The sequence below is a fragment of the Meriones unguiculatus genome, chromosome 4 (assembly GCF_030254825.1).
Source record: "Meriones unguiculatus strain TT.TT164.6M chromosome 4, Bangor_MerUng_6.1, whole genome shotgun sequence".
NCBI lineage: Eukaryota > Metazoa > Chordata > Mammalia > Rodentia > Muridae > Meriones > Meriones unguiculatus.
Window position 1 is genome coordinate 10,717,207 of NC_083352.1, and position 19,767 is coordinate 10,736,973.

The 19,767-nt window shown below is 41.6% G+C and overlaps 1 protein-coding gene across 2 annotated transcripts in view; it reads right to left on the reverse strand.

Annotated features, from left to right (window-relative positions):
- Positions 1 to 19,767, reverse strand: part of Csmd1 (CUB and Sushi multiple domains 1) — a 1,585,983-nt gene that overhangs the window by 116,174 nt on the left and 1,450,042 nt on the right. For both annotated transcript variants that reach the window (XM_060381443.1, XM_060381442.1), the window contains exons 41-42: positions 15,777 to 15,986; positions 1,961 to 2,149 (exon numbers count right to left, since the gene is read on the reverse strand). In XM_060381443.1, the coding sequence (XP_060237426.1) occupies positions 1,961 to 2,149; positions 15,777 to 15,986 (399 nt within the window). The remainder of the gene's footprint in view (positions 1 to 1,960; positions 2,150 to 15,776; positions 15,987 to 19,767) is intronic.

Below are 19,767 nucleotides of genomic sequence, written 5' to 3' on the forward strand. Positions count from 1 at the left end.
GCTGAGGATCTGGCTTGCTTCCATGTATGTGGACCTATCTGCATTGCCCACGTGGCATGCTGGGGTTGGCTACCCAGAGGCTATTTAAGCTGTGGGCTGGCTTTCCCCAGGGTCAGATGATTGTTCAAGGTTCCTGAATAAACTGCATTGAAAAAAAAATAAATAAATAAAAAAACAAAAACAAAAACAAAAAAACCTGGAAATCAGAAAAAAATTGAAATCCTGATAATTTCAAAGTAATTGACAGCTGTCAATCTGATAGGTGTTGTCCTGGTTCCTCCTTTGGTTTTATTTTGGTGAAGATGGGGATGAATACACGGCCTTCTGAATTCAATGTCTCTTGCACTGAACTGCACCCTCATCCCTGGACAAGAGTTTTCAAATGTAAAGTAGATGTAAATATTATTTAAAACACCTTAATGAGAAACAGAAAACCCTGACACATTTAAAAACATTGTTTCATATGTAGTTAAATAAGTATTTGAATTTTTAAATACAGCTAAGAGGCTACTTATTTTTTATAGTTGTTCTTAAGATTATCAGAAGGGTAAAGCTAGGTGAGATGGATTTTTAAAGCACACCACACACTTTTTTTTTTTCCTGCTTCAGTAAAAATTCACAGCTAGGTACCTTCCCTTCCCTGTGAGATAGAGGTGCTTAGCATTTCAAAGGCCCATGAAGTTGGAGATTTCATTATCATTCATTCAAAGGTGCTGCATGTGTAATACAGGATCCAGGCTAGAGAGTGAGTTCTCTTTAAGACACCTTCTCCTAGATGCTATGCTTGTTTGTTTGTTTTAGCTTGGTATTGCAGAAATGCCGAAGTCACCCTAAAAGTCAGGACAGTGCGATTTCTGCTCAGAGGCAGAGCAGGCTGTGAGCCTCGACCACACTCCACAGATGCTCAGCTGCCAGATGCCAGGAGCTTATAGAAACCAGAGTCACCATGGAAAGAAGATCCTGGCTGGCTGATGGAAGTGCTCTAAAGATAGCCCTCCCTGTGGCTCCCAGGCTACTGAAATAATGTGGGGCAGGAAATTGTTATTTCCCCAGGCATCTCAGGCTGGGAGGGGGAAAAGTCTGAAAAGTGGTGCCAGCCACAGCCTCACAGGCCTGGTCACTTTAAGACCCACTTTCACAAGGGCTGGAGCTGACACAAGGATGCTTCCAGTTTCCCTATGAAAATGGACTAATTTCTGCAACGCAAATGCAACATGAGATTAATATAAAAGTTGAGCAAACAGTGAGATGATTAATCGCCACTAGATGAGATTTAAAGCCAGCATGGAAACAGCCCTCTGGGCATACTTGTGAAGGATTTCCCAGGTTAGGGTAATAGGAAGATCTACCACAAATGTGAGTGGTACTATCCCAATCTTACACTGAACGAAAAGGAGAAAGTGACCTGAGAACCAGCATTCGTCCTCTGCGCTTCCTGAAGGGATGCCTCTTGACAAGCTGCCTCCACCCTGCCACCACGGTTTCCTCAACATGATGGAAGGTATCCTCAAACTGCAGTCAGAACGAGCCCTTTCTTCTCTAAGTTGGTTTTGTTAGGAATTTTCTCACAGCAACAAGACAAATAGCAAATAGTAAAAAAAAAAAAACTCCTATATCATCATTGTCCCCTGTAACCACTGTGAAGGTTAAGGAGCTACATTACCTCCCTTTTTGGGGGGCGATAGGGAAGCTGTGATTTTTGACAGGCTTCTGTGTCTGAAGTTGAGCTTTCAGTGTTTGTACTTTATTATTATTTAGAGTTTCCAAGCATGAAGACTATACATTCATTCAAGTTCCTACTATGTGACCTCTTTCCGAAACATGTTGCAGAGAATATTGTAGAAGCTCAGTTCCTATCTGCTGACTGAACTAAGGAAGGTACTGCGTATTCGGTGAACAGTCCTCGTCTATTCTTCCCTGTGAGAAGCTCAGCTGTACCCAAGGGGGGCGAGAGTCCTACCGTCACACCGTGGGAAAGGGTAGTTCCAGTTCCTGTTGGTGCCATGCTGGCAGGTGAGCACGGGGTGGCCGAGCAAGATGTAGCCTGGGTAGCACTCGAAGGAGATCGACTGGCCCACACTGTAATCTGAGTTGATCATGAAACCGTTCTGGAATGCAGGGGGGTCTGGGCAGTTCTGTAACTCATAAGCTGCAACGAGAAACAGACAGCATCAGGATCCCAGCAGGTGTTGGGCTCAAAGGGACTGTAGAGGAGGAATAAGAATGTAAGTGTAGTCAGCTCCTGAGGACGTTGAAACTGGCTCTTCCAAGCTTTGGATGTCACCCTGGATGAGTCAAGTAACAATTAGTAGGAGGAGAATTATATTCCCATGCCCTTAGTGTGTGCATCTGTGGAATCACAGCACACACACAAAAGCATGCTGAAAAAGTTTATTACCTTAGCAAGAAATAACATGCATAAACAAAGTTACAAAGTAATAGAAGAGATAGCAAAAAGGAAGGCCTGTCTGAAATGCTGAGTGAGCATCAACCTGATGTTTCTCCTCAAGGGAGACACATCACTGTTCTCTGTGCCTCCAGGGGCAAACCATGCTTTGTTTTGTTTAACTCAATCCTTCGGTACAGATAATATAGGAAATGCTCTTCATTTCATTATTTCTAGGGAAATGGAACCGTGGAATCACAAAGCTAGCAATTACTCTTTGTGTAAACACTGTAATGACTATTGTGGTTTATCATTAGAATAATTATGTTTTTCGGGGTGTGGTAGTTCATGCCTTTAATAGAAGCATAGAAAGTAGAGGCAATTGGAACTTTGTGAGTCTGAGGCCACCCAGGACTCCAGAGTGAGACTCTGTCTTAAATATTTAAATATTTGCAAGTAAAGATTCTAGGATGACAGCTTGTGCTGCTCCCATGCTATGGCTATAGGCTTACCCAAAAATCAGGAATGTGAGCTAGTCTACCCATCAGTCAAATCTCAGAGCTAAACACTACCCCCACAGAAGGCTCCTACCCATGCTGCTATCTCTCTGGAGCTACCTATGCATATAAGAATATCCTGACTCCCTTTTCAAAGCCACATGGACAGACCTTAGAAACAGCTATGCAGGGCAATGCTTAAACACCCACCCTGCCTACAGACAGATACACAGACACAGACACAGACACACACACACACACACACACACACACTTCATGAAGTGCACCAGCTCATGTGTTGATTCTCAGCAGGTAGGAAGGCTTCGGTGGAAAGCTTGGGAGGTGGCGGTCCAGCTAGAGGAACGGCCACTGGTGCGTGACTGGGATGATTGTACTCACCCAGTTCCCTCTCTTGCACATTGTTTCCTATCCACCATAAAGTTTACTGCCTTCTCCAGACCATCTCATCACCATGACGTGCTGGCCAAGCACACAGGGCCCAGGCAACCATGGACTGAATTCCCTAAAACTATGAGCCAAAATAAACCCTTTTCCCCCTAAAATGCTTATTTCTAATAATCTGTCACAGTGACACAAAGGTAATTAACACAGAGATCATATGAGACCCTCAGACAACGTTAGAAAGAGCAAGAATCCTGTGTATCCTCTCACCAACAACAAAACACTCAAGGACAATGGAAAAGATGGGGGAGGATCACAAAGTATGAAATGCATATAAACTAGCTGTCCATCCCACCAATGGAAGTCAGAGTGTGGCTTGGAATTCATAAATAAATACTAAAAGTACTTCGGGCTCTGAGGCATTGAACACAAAGACTCTCTGTCTTTGTATGAACTACCTGAAGTTAAGAGGACATAGGAGAAATGAAACCAAAGGCTCACAGCAGCATGGGGGAAATGAATGAGCCCACCACAAGGACATTCAGCAAATGAAGCCACAGCATTAGAGTGGGAGACGGAAAGAAGCTTGGACCTAAGATGCAGGTCTGAGTACTGGCTGGATGGTATTCCATGCTGGGATCTCAGCATTCCTATGGAGGCCCTGTGGGAGGAGGCCAGGTGGGCATGTCCAACAGAGGATAGAATCTGAGGGATCTATGTGTTTTCTGTGAAGAGGCTCTTGAAGAGTGTTTGCCAAACATTAAGGATTACAAAATTTCATTATTATCAATAGTTTACTCTTATTTGGGGAGGTGCTACCGTGGCATACTTTCTCTTCAGCGTGACACTGTGCAGTAGTCATGGGTCATTGGCTTTCCCACTTAAGGCAACATAATTGGTCATAACCCTTCAGGAGAGCAATCTGGACAGCGCCATGGGAAGACGGTGCTCAGTACTTACTCTAGCAGTACTGATTGTAGAAATCTCTGTCCTGAGGATAATTTCGAAGGAGAAAAAGCTAAATGTTTAAGTATGTCAATTTCAGCACTGCTTACATGAAAGTAATCCAAAAGTCTAAACAAATAACATCTGACATATGGTCTCATAATACTGAACACACACAGCACAGGGCTCATGAGTAAGTGCTTCTAGTTTACAGTGGTGTAGAAGAGATACCACAGTTTCAGCTCCTGATTTGATTCTTCTCCTGGACTACTGAGTGGCACAATCTTCTCTTGTGACTGTGGGTAGTGACAGGGAGCCTCAGATCCCAGGCAGCTCTGCAGTTGCTAGGAGAAACCAGCCATGCTGCTCTGCCGTAGGTTGTGATGCTAATCTGAGATGCTCCACAGACCCTTGTATTAACACACCTTTAGCTTACAATGCTGCCAGCTTGTCATGGTCTCAAAGGGTCACGTGTTTTAACACAATCCCCAGCTGACGGCCTATTCTATTAGAGGAAGTTGTGGAAAATTCAGGAAGGGTTAAGTGGCCAGAGAGAGTTGACATTTCGGGTGAATCTCAGGGGTTACACGAGTTTCCAGTCTTGTCTTTCTGTTTCCTTTATTTTTAATCATGTGTATAGGTGTGTCTCTATGAGAATGTGACATATTTGTAGGTAACCATAGAGGCTGGAGGTGTTGGATCCCCTGGAGCTATAGGTACAAGTGGCTCAGCCACCTGACATGGATGCTTGAAAGTGAATTCAGGGCCTCTGGAAGAAACATACATGCTCTAACCACTGTTGAGCCATCTCTTCAGGTTCCTTTGCCACACACTCCAGCCCTGATGCTCTACCCAAGCACAGGGCTGAGTGACCACATGGCTTGAGCCTCTGAAAATGCCCTTTCCTTAACATTGTTCATCTTGGGTATTCAGCCATCAAGATGAGGAAAGTAAACAATGGATAGCTTACAGTAGGGGCTTACAATAGGAGTCAAATGTGAGCCAGGGTGCATCTGTACTCAAAGGACTCATTCCACTGTGTATCCCCCCATTCATCTTCAGCATCAGGAAGATGCTTCACAGATGGCAATAGAGGTCCATGGTTGAAACTGCCTGTGGATAGCAATTTTAAAAACCTGAGTTGTCAGGTTTTAAAAAAACTGAGTTGTCAGCCACACTTGGATTTAATAATTGTTATATGTGCAATTATGCAGTATTTCTAAGAAACTTCAAAAGCATCTTCAGTGATTGTGAGCGAGAAAACATGAACTAGAAGAGAGTCTGGAATCTCAGATATCTCAAAAGAACCCTTGGCCTTGGATTCTACATGGACTTGAGTTGGGAAAAAGGCTCTCTCCAGATGACATTCCTACAGTAGGTTAGGGAACAAACAGTCTAAAAGAAGCAGAGTTCACTTGCAGGGGCCAGGGTTCTGCCCTGCACAGGAAAACAGATGCAAAGAAACTGAGCTCCGCTACAAAGATATAACTTATGTTTTCTCTCTTATGCAGAATCTGGACTTAAATATACATGTTTAAAGTGTAGAATAACCTACTGCTCAAGACACTGGACTCTCTGGCCTGGCAGAGACCTAATATTCCAGTTGAATGGCTCAGTTACTTTGGCTAAGGGGAGGTGAACTCACCCGAGGCCATGCTAAGGAGAAAGGCGCACCATTAATGAAGCACTGAACTTTTCCTTCTTAGAACCCAACCCCAGTGTAGAAGATTATGGTCTGTAGCCATATACATTCTGCTTCCTTGGGTTAGTCAGAAAAGCATAACTTAACCTCATTCCTTCTTATCTCCTTGCCAAACATGTTTCCCTTATAACTCTGGGCTTTTTGCCCAAGATTTTGGGCTTCCTTACTCTTCTCTAAAACATCCCTCCCTGCCATGGGGCTGCTTATCCACCATGTGCCTGACCTTCATGCTGCCTTAAAGGCATGACTTCCACTTCACCCTCTCCACTGCCTCTGCCATACAGCTGCTGAGATTTACAGCTGCCTGCTCTGACATTTTTTTTTTCTTTTAAACTCTGATAAAATGGACTTAAAAGCTTCTGTTTGATTCAGCTGTAAATTCTTTAACTAACAGGACTGAGAATTCCGACAGAAGACCCTGATCCACACCTACCCCCATACACACACTCACACACCTTTACCTGGCATCCACAGTCTGTCATGCGTGTCTCTCCTGAGAGAGCTCTGCAAACCACAGGTCCACCTCTGCCTCTCAGGGGCCTCACCATTCTGAAGGCTGCAGATGTAGCCTTTTCCCAAAAATTGGGGGCATGTATCCACACTGTGTCTGTGCCTGCCATTCACCCTCACAAAGTTGCTTGAGCCTCAATGACTCTGTAGAGTTAGACTTTCCAAGGGCAATTCCATGCTGTGCTCAAGTGTGGACAAAGATCCTTTTTCAATATACATTTTTTTTAAATGAAATCACCTGCTCTAACCCAGTTTTCGATGAATGTGATAGAGAAAAAAACACCCTTCAATGCAGTCAATAAGACTGCTAGTAACACCCCCAAGGAAAAAAGCAAAATGAAAGCTGATTGCCCATTCTCAGGAAAGAAGCAAATGAAACTACCTGCAATCTAACCTAGTCTTCTTTGGGTGTCATTCAGGGTTTAGTGGTGCCCTGGAGGCTTGACACACAAGTATCATTCACAGTTGAACAAAATAAACAAGGTCAGAGTCAATAGATATGCCTAATGAATAATACACACACACACACATACACACACCCCCTACACACACTATACTTTATTAATTTTGTCGTAAATCTTGCTGGATAATTTAAGAACTATATTTGGGTTTTCTTTAGGTATGGATGAAGCTGGGGCTGAAGGCAGGAACCATTTCTACCCACATAATCAGCCTCTGTGTGAGGCATGAGTTGGGGAATTAAAGTGGCCTTTCAGCTTGAAACTCACGATTTGATGCCAACAGCTGCAGGCTATTATAATAGTTGGAAAAAGAGGTTTCTCTTTTCCTAATAGCATCTAAGACACAGATGGTGGTACCCACAGTTTCTCAGTCAAGCACACACATAAGCTTGCGAGTTATCCAAGTTGGCTGCTCTTGAAGACTAGATAGCTGGCACCCTCCCTCGGTAACCAGGGATACCATCTTGTCTCTCAGGAATCCTTGCTACGTGCAGGATCTCACCAGTTATGTGACCTCTATTCCCAGTTATCTACTGATGAAAGCAATCCAGTTACTGTTACAGTTACAACCCAATTCAGACCCTGGGCTCCCTGAAGCCTTCTTTGGGGCATCTTTAACCAAATTGCTTCTCACAGCCTGGAACATAATGGGGTACATAAAAAACTTTCATGCCATAAAATAACTTTTCTATGTTGACCCAAAGGACCTTTGCTCTAGAGGTGACAAAGGGGAGGGGGTAAAGCAGGAGGATAGAAATGGTCCCTTTTCCTTCAGGAGAGCCCAGGGGAGGAAGGTGGTGAACCTTGAAACTTGGGCCTGCTTCTCTAAGAGTCTGGTCTAGAGCTATGGGAATCTCTGCTCAGCAGGAACTTCAGTAGGATGCCCTGGAGGAGGATGGGAAGGATGCAGCCATTTGTTGCCCATAGTTGGGAGCATTCACTCTTCAGCCTGGAGCCTCACATTGAGAGGGATAGGAAACAAGGGAAGTCCCTCCTACGTCTTCCTAGGGAACTCCAAGTTGTTCATAGTATCGCAGTGGAGGGTTTCAGAAGTACATCCACTTCCTTGGTAAATGATGACTGTGTCCTTAAGAACGGTTAGTGCATACTCGTATATCACAACAAACTCCGCAATCCATAGTGTACAGAGAGGCTGTTTAATTGCAGCAGACTTTACCACCCCATAAACACACATGAAGTTAATTCACACAAAAATTCAAAGCTTTTTCATTGTACTCATAAACAAGCAGATTTTCCACATACCATGGCCTATAACCAAAAGTGAGGAAAATGACACTGGGTATATTTTTTACTTTTGATGGTTGAAGTACACAAGTTACCTTTAAGGTTTTCATAATTGAACAATTATTATTTCAAGGAGGCGTTATAATACAGCAGAGAGAAAGGGGAAAGAGAGAGAAACACAGAAAATGAAGCAGAGAGAGAGAGAGAGAGAGACTAACATCTTTGAAAACCATATTTAAAGGAAACAGAAGTTAGTCAATATGATAATGTTTCACAATCCAAGCACCACAGTAGTGTAGCATGTAGCTTCTCCCTTTGCGTGAAGCTAGGACAACATCTATAATCCATCCCAGTCTCAATGTTTTATAATTGCTTCCTATAAAAGCCAATGGAACCAGCAGTGGTTGTTCTAATGTCTGTTTCATTTTCAGATTGATACCTAGCTCCATAATAAATAGCCACAGTCTCTTTCTTCCCAGTGCCGCACTGAGATATGTGACACAAACATTGCATGTTTTTAGAAAAGTCTTTTTTCTAAGTAACTTAGCTTCCAGACAGCTCTAACCACAAGTAGCATATTTGACCTTTAAGCAGTCAAGAATACATGACAAAGCTGAGGAATAAGATACTCACTGCAGACATCGCTGTGAATGACAGGACATGTCCTCATGATATACGCATCTTCTTATGAGTTATTGATTGTACCCAAAGCTTATAAATCTTGTGCAGAAACTAGGGAGGCCTCCATGTATAACAAATCATTGTCAGTGTCTGCTTGCCAATTTCTACACTTTATACAATGACAAACACTAGTAAACCAGCACCATCATCCCTGTTAGATATGACAGTATATGAGAAATGAGCATGTCTCAAGTTCATACTGTCATCTTCATTATATACCTGATTTTCATGCTTTCTAGTTATAAAAAATGAATTATAATAAATTATGTTTTAGTGACATCTTTAATATGAATATTTTAAAACCAAGTGTCAAATAGATAAAATATATGCTCAGTCAACTAGATGACTAGACGGTTGTCCTTTAAAAGTATTCATGGGTCCAGATTTCAGAATGCCTAGCAAGCAAACAACATCACTGAGCACAGCCACATGGAGTCAGAGCCTGCCTCCATGAAAAAGTGAAGGGCCTTCCGTGAACCACAATGTCTTATCCTGGGAAACACTTCAAAATTTTAATATGCAAAAAGAAGGAAGAGCCAAACTGTGGGCACCCCTAGAATTGCATGGCATCTAGTTCGAGACATCAGAAATTTCTAAAATCACAAACCATAGCAATATGTGACTGCTTGTCTGGGTGATTCCTAGATAGGCTTCATATGGGGTTTACCTGCTTACAAATAATTCAGTCTGGATTAAAATCATGGTTAGAGACCTGGAATTTGTCCAAAGTAAACCAGAAAACAGTAAAATTATATGAGATGAAGTAGTTTGGAAAGCAATACTAGCATAAGTCTCTGTATTTGAGGGCTTTAACTCCATTGCATTTCAAGGAAACTGAAATGTTAGATACAGAATTGGGGGACTCAAGAGAGGGGTATCTCAAAAGTGCTGCCTCTGCTGGAGTTGGTCAATGGTTTGAGACATAACAATGTAATAGTTTTTTTTTTATTGGCTCAGATAATAAAATCATGCTAATTAACACTAAGATTTACTCTAGGGTAACCAATTACAAGATAATGTTTAGTAATGAATGTTAATACTTCAACAGTGTTAGGTCCAAAGTGGGCCAATAAAATGGCCATGCTGATGACAACAATATCCTAAACAGAGTAACTCTGACCAGGTAAACAGATGGGCTGCTATTCAGTAACAGAAGCCTAAATTCAGCATTTCTCAGGAATCTCATAAGGAAGTTTCTATTTACCTGTACCTCCTTTAATCCCTCTCAAAGGTCAGTTATCTCTGGTAAGGACAGACATCTAGCTCTCAGCCACTTGCAACAGCCTACATAAGCTCAAAGTCCCCTCCTATAATATAAAAATCTGACTATAATATAAAAATCTGCTTGCCTTTTTCTCCATTTTGCCTCTGTTTATCCCCAAGAGATAGCCTTGGCAGCTTGTTCCCCAGTAAACTTTTCTTTCTACCAACAGAGTAGTCTAATTTGGTGGTTTCACTTACAAACAGACGTGAAAAGAGTCTTGAACAAGATGGACAGTACATTTACACAATGGAATACCATTCAGCAATTAAAAACAAAGAAATCATGAAATTTGTAGGCAAATGGTGGGAACTAGAAAATCCTGAGTGAGGTGACCCAGAAGCAGAAAGACACACATGGTAAATACTCACTTATAAGTGATATTGGGCATATTATATAGGATAAGCATACTAAAACCTATACTCCTAAAGAAGCTAAACAAAAAGGGGGACTCTAGAATTTCTTATTCTTCACTCAGAAAGCAAATGGGATAGACATATGAAGCCGGAGAAAATAGGGAGCAGGACAGGATCCTCCAATTGCATCTTTTTTTTTTTTTTTTCAATGCAGTTTATTCAGGAACCTTGAACAATCATCTGACCCTGGGGAAAGCCAGCCCACAGCTTAAATAGCCTCTGGGTAGCCAACCCCAGCGTGCCATGTGGGCAATGTAGATAGGTCCACATACATGGAAGCAAGCCAGATCTTCAGCCTTAGCCAAATGTGGAATTGTTCCTGACAGAGAACACTCACCATCGGGAAGGTGGAAGGCGGAAACCAGCTCCATCTTTAATCGCATCTTTAAGAACAGCCTCTCTAAGATACAAACTTGATAAAAGCTTCTTCCAAAGTTTAGCACCCAGGGTTTCTAAGAAGCCTTTTGACCCGTCACCTAGGCAGATAGAGCCTTGCGTTGCCTTTGGAGGATGTGAGCCTAGAAGAGAGCTTCTCCTAAGCCTGGGGCTGGTCTGCTTTTCTTTCTGAAATGTTCCTTAGAGCCTTGGTTCTCAACCTGTAGGTTGCTACTTCACTGGAGGTCAAACTCCCCTTTCTCAAGGGGCTCATATCAGATATTTTGCATATCAGATATTTGCATTACAACTCACAACAGCAGCAAATTACACTTATGGAATAGCAACAAAATGATTTTATAGTGGGGGCGGGGTCACCACAACACAAAGAACTATATGAAAGGGTCACAGCATTAGGCAAGTTGATAGCCACTGCCTTAGGGTAAAGAGGTTGGCAAACTCAGAAAAACTGTGGTGTTTACTCTTAATTGCCCAGCCCTCTGTTTATAATCACCATGAGAACCTCACTCTTAAACACATTGCTTTAGACCTTTCTTGTATCCTCAAGGCAGCCTGAGAAACAAGGGCTCTGCACAGGCCAAAGCCAAATCACATGAGTCTGTATGTTCAGACTCTCATTTGAAATGGTGCAGTTCTTCCCAAAAGGGTCATAAAGCATGCTGTCTATCAATCCTCTGGTACACAGGCTGGACGTGAAGGAGGAGGACACAAACAGCCATGCTGCCTAACCTAGTGTGTAGCACCGTAGGGCAAAGGCCCAGAAGCACAGGAGGGAAGCTAGCTCCCAAAAGATCTCAAACCTTAACCTCAATTCAAGTAGAGCTGGCTCCATATAGGCACCTTCCTTAATCACATCTGTGCCATGAATGGATCTTAGAGCCACATGTATATAGACAAGGCTACCTCCTGGCACTCACTCTCATCCCAAGAAAACAGACACAGAACCTGGAAGCTTAAAAGACTCCATACAGATGCTGCCCAAACTGAAACGCTTTGTTTGTCCAGGAAAGGAGCCATTCCTCTGCAGTGCTATGTCCTTGCCCTTTACAACTGGGAAACTGTTAGTGTTTTTTTAAAAGGCTTCTTTTCAATAACACAGAATGGCAGAAGAGGTAAGCCTTTAGTCGGGAATGATTTGTATATCAACACCTTATGGGAGAACATTACATATAAGCTTAAATTCCTTTTAATATTCTCTTTTAGTAGGTAATCCCTACATCTCTGTTATTTTATAGTTTGCAGAAAGAAACTCATGATAAAAAATCATGCCCTTTGTAGGTTTTGATGATCAAGTCCTTTTCAGGATTCAATAATCAAGTAATGATCATAAGATCTGTTTTTAAAAGGGCACTAGGCATGGTGGCACACGCCTTTGATTGCAGCACTTAGGAAGCATAGACAGATATATCTCTGTAAGTTCAAGGCAAGACTGGTCTCAAAGTGGGAGATGCACCAGCAAAATGGCTCATTATGTAAAGACATTTGCTGCTTATACCTTAAGACCTGAGCTCTAGCTCTGCAACACACAGTAGGAGAAAAACAAATCCTGCAAGTTGCGCTTTGACCTCCATATATGTGCTATAGCGCACGAGTTTCTTGCAATAAATGCAAAAAAAAAAAAAAAATGTGGATTTTTCAAAAGGTTTATTTATCCTTACTTTATGTGTATGAGTGTTTTTTGTGCATGCATGTCTGTGTATTACAAGTGTTCAATGCCTGAGGAGGCCAGAAGATGGCCTTTGGAACTGGAGTTTCAGACATTTGTGAGTGGCCGTGTGAGTACATAGACTTGAATCTGGACTGTCCTCTGCAAGAGGACACACACACACACACACACACACACACACACACAAATCCATTTTTGCCAGAAGCCAGAGATTTCAGAAGTGTTTAAACTAAAGTCTTTGGTTCTGTCCTGGCCAGAGGTCAGAGATACTAGAATGGAGGTCTGTGTTTGCCTTTTTAAAATGAATACCCTTGCCTGGAGGCTACATGTGAGGATACGGCAGGAAAAAAATCTAGTCTAGAAACTAATGGTTTCTAGTGGGCAGTTTTAGAATTGGATTCTGGTCTAAACAATGAAATCTACTTCTGGCCCTGGGTAGAGATACTACATTCTGTACGGCTCCCAAGATTAAAACATTACTTTCCATTGTCCTCCCCAATAGCCAAGAAATCAAACTAAAAATTAATCTAGCTGGACCCGTCAATCACTGGCAAAGAAACCACCCCTCAGGAAGGCTGGTACACCTAAATTCATGCTAACAGGTTGGGAGGAATAATTATCCTTTTAAAGAGATCACATACCCATTCTTCCCAGAAGCCACTCCTTCAGTGATGTTCTTGATAGACCCACTTCTTTCTACTCCTGTAAAACTTGCCTGCATTTCTGAAAGCATAGCATTTTTCTTTTTAAATTTTCCTCTCTTTCCAAAGCCTGGATCTGCTTTGGCTGGTGCTCTGAGCTTTCTCATTCTTTTCCAGAGGCTGTTCCCATTACATATGTAGCTGATTTTAAGAAACAGCTTTCTCTCTCTTCTTCCTCTTCCTGTCAGTTGACAGTACTTACAGTTTGCCTGCTTGCCTGCTCAGCTGTTTCTCCTTTAAACTATAATAAAATTATCACCAAGTTTCCTTTAAATTCCCTTTCCTAATTATTTTATTAGTGAGAGTAATAGCCAAAACAGAGAACTCAAATTTCTCCTACAGCCTGCTCAGCCTGCTGCTTTTAGAAGCAAAGTCCAGAAAGGAACCCACTACAAAATCAAACATTGCCAAGATGGTACACACAGAGACAATGCCAGCACCTGTGCTGTCAAGGGTTGGGTAGACAAGAGTTTACAATGTGTTCAATGACTAGGGACTGAAGTTGACCACATTTAATGAACACTCAAGAGCATAGAACCAAACATAGTAAAGAAGAGACCCACATAGTGTAGGAACTTCCCTAAAGAGCACAGGCAACAGGGTGCAGGTTCTTTAGGATTTGTGAGAAAACATCTTCAAGTACTGAACTCGCAGGCCACACTGAGGGCCTGCATGAACCAGGCACCATGCTGTACTGGAGCATGGAGCACATTTTCAGTGGCTACCACTCTCCTACACTATTCTTTCTTGAGGAATGTTTATTTAACCTCTGCACAGGCAATTGATTCCTGACTTTGAGAAGACCTAGTGTATCTGTTGGTTTAGTCTAGTTCTCATGCAGGTAAATAAACAAACAAACAAAATAAAAGATAAAAACATCTCAAATTTTGGATACTTAAAGTGAGACATTTCTCCACTGGCATGCCAGCTCTTAATCCTGCAGTGACTCAGTAATCAGTCACATCCACTAGACATGACAACAAACTAAGATTGGACTTAAATTTTTCTATCCCAAAGGACTCCTAAGTTACCAGCAAAGCAAGTCATGCCTCCACTGTTGGTCACTCAGAGAGAGTGGACCTGAGTCCTGATGGGGGTAGAAGCACTAATGGAATCCACACATGGAAATATGTATGTGAAGCCTGCCTCACCCTAAGAAGATCTGCGTGGTTGTATGTCAGACGCAGCTCTTCCACAGAGTGCACATGATCTGAGTTCTGCAGGGGTCCCTGAAGAAGAACGAACAAACAAACAAACAAACAAACAAACAAACGTTTCTTCCTGGATTCCTCTTCTTAGAGACCCTGCCTCTGGAAGTCTTTGAAAACATTTTACATTTTCCACAGAACTTAAGTAACAACTCTAGAGAATCACCCTTAACGCTAGCTTGTCACTCTGATAAAAGGTCAAAGCCCTGTTTCTGTGGATTGTTTATGAAACAAAGGGGGAGCAATGAGTCAACCATGAGGCATTTTCAACTTTATTTGCTTTAACGATATTTGTAGGAAAGTCAACAAAATGATTTCAGATGTAATACAAAGCTGAGCTTTCTGACAATGCAAGGATGCTGTGAGATAAACTGAGCAGAAATTTTCTCAGTGATTTCATGTTTGGATGAGTGAGAGAAGAAAATGCTTTGCTTCTGAAGTGCTTCTCTTTCCTGATTGTGGTGTTTTGAATAGGGATGTCCCCCAGAGGCTCATATATTTGAATGCTTAGTCACCAGGGAGTGGACATGTTTGAAAGGATTGTAAGGATCAGGAGGTGTGGCTGTGTTGGAGTAGACAGGGCCATGTTAGAGGAAGTGTGTCACGTTGGGTGGGCTTTGAATTTCAAAGACCAATGACAGGCACTCTCTTTCTGCTGCCTGGGATTTCAATGCAGGAATCACAGCTATTGCTCTAGCACCATGTTTGCCTACATGCTGCCATGCTTTGTGCCATGATGATAATGGATTAAACCTATGGAACTATAAGCAAGCCCCAATTAAATGCTTTCTTTTAGAAGAGTTGCCTTGGTCATGGTTTCTCTTCATAGCACTAGGGCACTATTGTAATTTAGTAATGTAAATTTAGTGATTAAGACACTAATGTAATTTGAACAGGGTAGAAGGCATGATGCTGAACTGAAAGATGGTACAAGTGCCTGTACTGCCTTTGATATTAGCTGACTCTTCTGGTCCAGTCCATGTCCTAAAGAGACAAGGACTATAAGGGACAAGTGACAGAAGAGAAGACCCCATGACTGGAGGTGTGTCATGGTGTCAGGAAAAGAGAGGAGAGGAGAATAGGCTGAGGGCAGGGCCTGGGTGACAGCTTCACCTGCCTCAGGACTTCTCCTCTGTATTATTAGCCCCATGCTCCCAGACAGTCAAAATCCCACCACAAGTCAGAGACCAACATGCTTTGGGAATCAACTTGGCTACATAAGGCTTTAACCAATCAGGAAGGTTTAGGATTGAATGCAATATAAAAAGCATCTGCAGATCCATCTGTTTTGTTGCTTACCTTGGTAACTGAGTTTAAACCCTTGCCGGTTCTGTGAGTGGTCACTGTAAAAGCGGATGAGGGTCTCATGTGTAGTGCTCAGCAATGATGCAGGTAGGTCAGGGCCACTGAACTGGCCCATCATTGGACTGCTGTGGTAAGGGCCGTTCTGGATCTCCAGGTAATCATGGTTGGCTTCAGTTGAGAAATTCAGAAATTGGATATGTGCACCTATGAGAAAACATACAAACATCAGAATGTTCATGATAATGTATCAAAGACTGTGGCTGGTCAAGGAATTGTTACTTAATCTCTGCAAGAAAGGGGGGCATAGTGGAGGAAATGCTATATCTTTGAAGACATATCTCGGTTTAGCTTAACTCTGTGTGATCTCTGTCTATGAAATTAATATCCATAAGTCAATTTCTTATGAATACAGTCAGCACCATATCACAGAGAGGCACGGGCATCATTCTTAGAACGGTAACTTAAGGCTGGCTTTATACATGGCATGTTAATCAGGGTTTTATCAAAGGAGACGTCAATATTAAATTAAAAATATGAAACAAATTTTAAAACACATTCTCGGGTCTTACAGATGATCCATTGGGTAACAGTGCTAGTTTCTAAGCCTGATGACATATATTCAATTGCTGATATCAACTTGGAAGGAGAAAACCAACTCCTGTAAGCTGTCCTCTGACCTCTACACATGTAAAGTGACATGTGATCACACACATGTATATACATGCACAAACACAATGAATGTATCAATTTTTTGAGGCTCATTCTCATATTAACCAAGTCTTTTTTTTTTTTTTTTGCATCAGCAGGGCTTATGTTTATTTGTATCACATGCAAAGCAAGTTTCAAAGGCTCCCAAGGAACCTGGTGTGATAAATATCATGCCATACTCAAGTTCAAGGCCAAGTTCAAAGTACAACATGTACCAGGATATTGTTCTCATTGATTTGTGTGAACAAACTATGGTCGATAGTTTACGAGAAAGCACAAATCAAGGCAGATTAGACCTTTTTTCTGTGGTACGTGGCCTTTAGACATTTGAATGCTGGCTCTAAACTCTTTTAATTTGTTTGAAAATCTTAAACAGAACCCCAATGACATTGGTTTTTGAATAAATACATGAATGAGTTTGGCAATGAAACCTAAATTGTGAATATTAATAACATAAAAGGGAAATTACTTTTTTCCCCTTGTCTTCTAATACATTTCTAGAGAGCAAACCCAGGGTCTCCTACATTCTGCCATTGAGTTATATCCCATCCCTTTTTTATTCTGGTGGTAAAGATTGAATTTTCACTGACTACATTATGTCCTATATTGAAAAATTACACGAGCCTAACTAACAGTAGATAGAGAGAAAATGCCAAGTGTCCAATGAAGGGGGTTATAAAAAGTCAAAACCATGAAGAAGAGCTAAGGAAAGAGTTGTGGGGGGAAAGAAAGAACTAAATGATTCTATAAATTTAAACTCTTTCAAGGAAAACTTGCAAGAGAGACACACATCAAACTATTGGCCTTGTAGTTTGCTAAGTATAAGGCCAACTGCCCTGTCAGAAGCCCATTTGCTAACTTCTCTCTCAAAATCTCTAAGTGAGGCAATGCTTACTGTCAGTGTAATTTTACAGGTGAAAGACAGTGAACATCTCAACAGTGGAGAAAGGTGGCTTTTTTACTCCCATGGAATTAAACTTGTAAAGGAAGTGGACTGGCAACAATTATAATATTGTGAGCAAAATTACCATCTTAAGAGGGATAAAGTATCCAGCCATATATCACACTACCTAATACCTGTCAGCAAGTAAAACAGTAATCTTTCTTAAAGCAGGATTGTATGCTATCTAATTTTTAACAAATTCCTTCCAGTTTGACATTACAGAGCCCAACTGAAGGGATTAGAACAAACACAGCCTAGGCATCCTTTCATTGTCTCACAGAATATTCTAAAACTCTATGAATATAGCAAGAGAGCAATCTTTAAGAGTCCATCTGTGTTGAAATTTACACAGTGCTCTTTCATCTGATGTAGTTATGCTTTGAAGATCACGTGTCAGTGTGGAGTCCACTGTATAAAGGATTTGTCTCCAACTCTGACAAAGCTTTAAACAGTAATATGGCCATGACTTTGGAGCAAAGCAGTCATTTGGATGATGGAATTTATGAGTTTTAACGTATCTTTTTTTGTGTGTAGCATACATTATAGAGGAAGTTTTATACTTTCCTTACAGTACCAGATAGTTTGGGCATTTTATAATTTAGGATATTATTCTGTGACATCACAGTACAGTTGTTTATAAAGAAAAGGGTCAGGACAAACAGAAAGACAACAACAACAACAAAAGAATAGCTAGGTGACATTTCCCTTAACTGCACCTTTAGACATACTCAAGAAAACAGACCCAGAGATTTTAAGTAGATTTCACTTCACCAAAAGCAGCACACACAGCAGTCCAAATCAGTAAAAAGGAAAAAATAATAGCCCTCAAATGTGGGGGAGGTGGCTGCTGAGACAGAGATTACTTAAATGGTTGTTGGTGCCTAGCCTAGGCCAGGCAGTAAAGGTAGAAAAGTAAATAGTCACCAATACATAATTCTAATTTTTGGTTTCTTACAGGCTTGTAAAAATGTCTTGAAGAACAGGAAAGGCCGGGAGTTTAATCGAAGAAACTGTGGGTAGGAAAAGACACTCTAAGAAAGCATGACTGTAGAATGAAAATTCTAGTGCTAGCAGCGGGCTATCTACCTATACAATTTTTTTGGCTAAGGAGTCCTCTGAGACCTAATAAACCATAAAGCTATTGCCACTGCCGCTGTGTGTATGCCAGAACTTGATAGGAAGTTGGTACTGCTAAAGACCCTTGCATGTTCTAGCGGCAGGACATTGAGACATCAGGCTGAGACTGAACTGAAAACTCCCTCCTTGCTGACTGCCTTTCATGGTGCTGGAAAGTATCATGTGAGATGCTGGGGAAGAACTGTCAATAACTGTCCTGCTTGGCTGTGGGCCAGCATTCAACAGTATCAACATTCTAGTCACGGTGTGTTTTCCGGTGCAATCATGGCACAATTGTCAAGGATATCAATTGTTTTCCAAGGAATGATGGCTGGTTCCATAAGAGGGAATTTAGATCCAGTACTTTAGTCAGGCCTGGGAGGTCGTAAGCTTCAGTGCACAAGCAACGGCTATTGTTTTGTTAAACGGATATGATTTGTGTACCAAGTTGGCTTCTAATAATTTATGTTTGTACACAAAGATTCCTATTGCTGTCAGCTTCAACTACTCGTGGAAGGGAACTTCTTTAAATAATAAAAGATGTGCTAAGACTCACACCTGGTCAAACTTCTGAGACTAAGTGACTACTGATGTGATACAGCAGCCTAAGAGTCAGGCATTTGCATCATCCAATCCTGTTTCCCAAAGTGCAGAGAAATATGCCAGAAAGAAACAAAAAGATATAAAAGCCAGAGGAAGGTATAGAGCATTGTTCTCTAAATTAAAACACACCTGCTGTAGGAAGGAGCAAGGGTCTTTAATAAGGCTCTTGAAGCAAATAAAATTTACAAGACTTTGGAAGTAAGTGAAACTCAGAAGTCTCAGGAAGTTCCTGATATTACAAGATTCACACAGCCCCTTCACAATATTATACATAAGCAGTAAGAGCTGCTGTAAACTGGAGGCTTCTTAGTGTCTAAGTGAGTTGTCCATGGAGTTACAAAGATGTAGCCCTAAAGATTTGCTGTCCATGTTGTGGTGGGACTTTTAATGAAGTAGCAGCTTTTGAGGCATCTATGTACCTGTAAGTAACTCCTCAACCATACTCCCATAGTGACTCCAACTACTTACTGATTCACTAAGTTAGACTTGGGTGAAATTGTTTCTGCAACCTGTTTCTGATGCATGTCTACAGTGTGATGTCTTCCAGGGAAAAGCCACCAAACTTTTTGTCATGGGTTTTGTCTTCCTCCCTGTCTTTTGCCACATGGCTTCTAA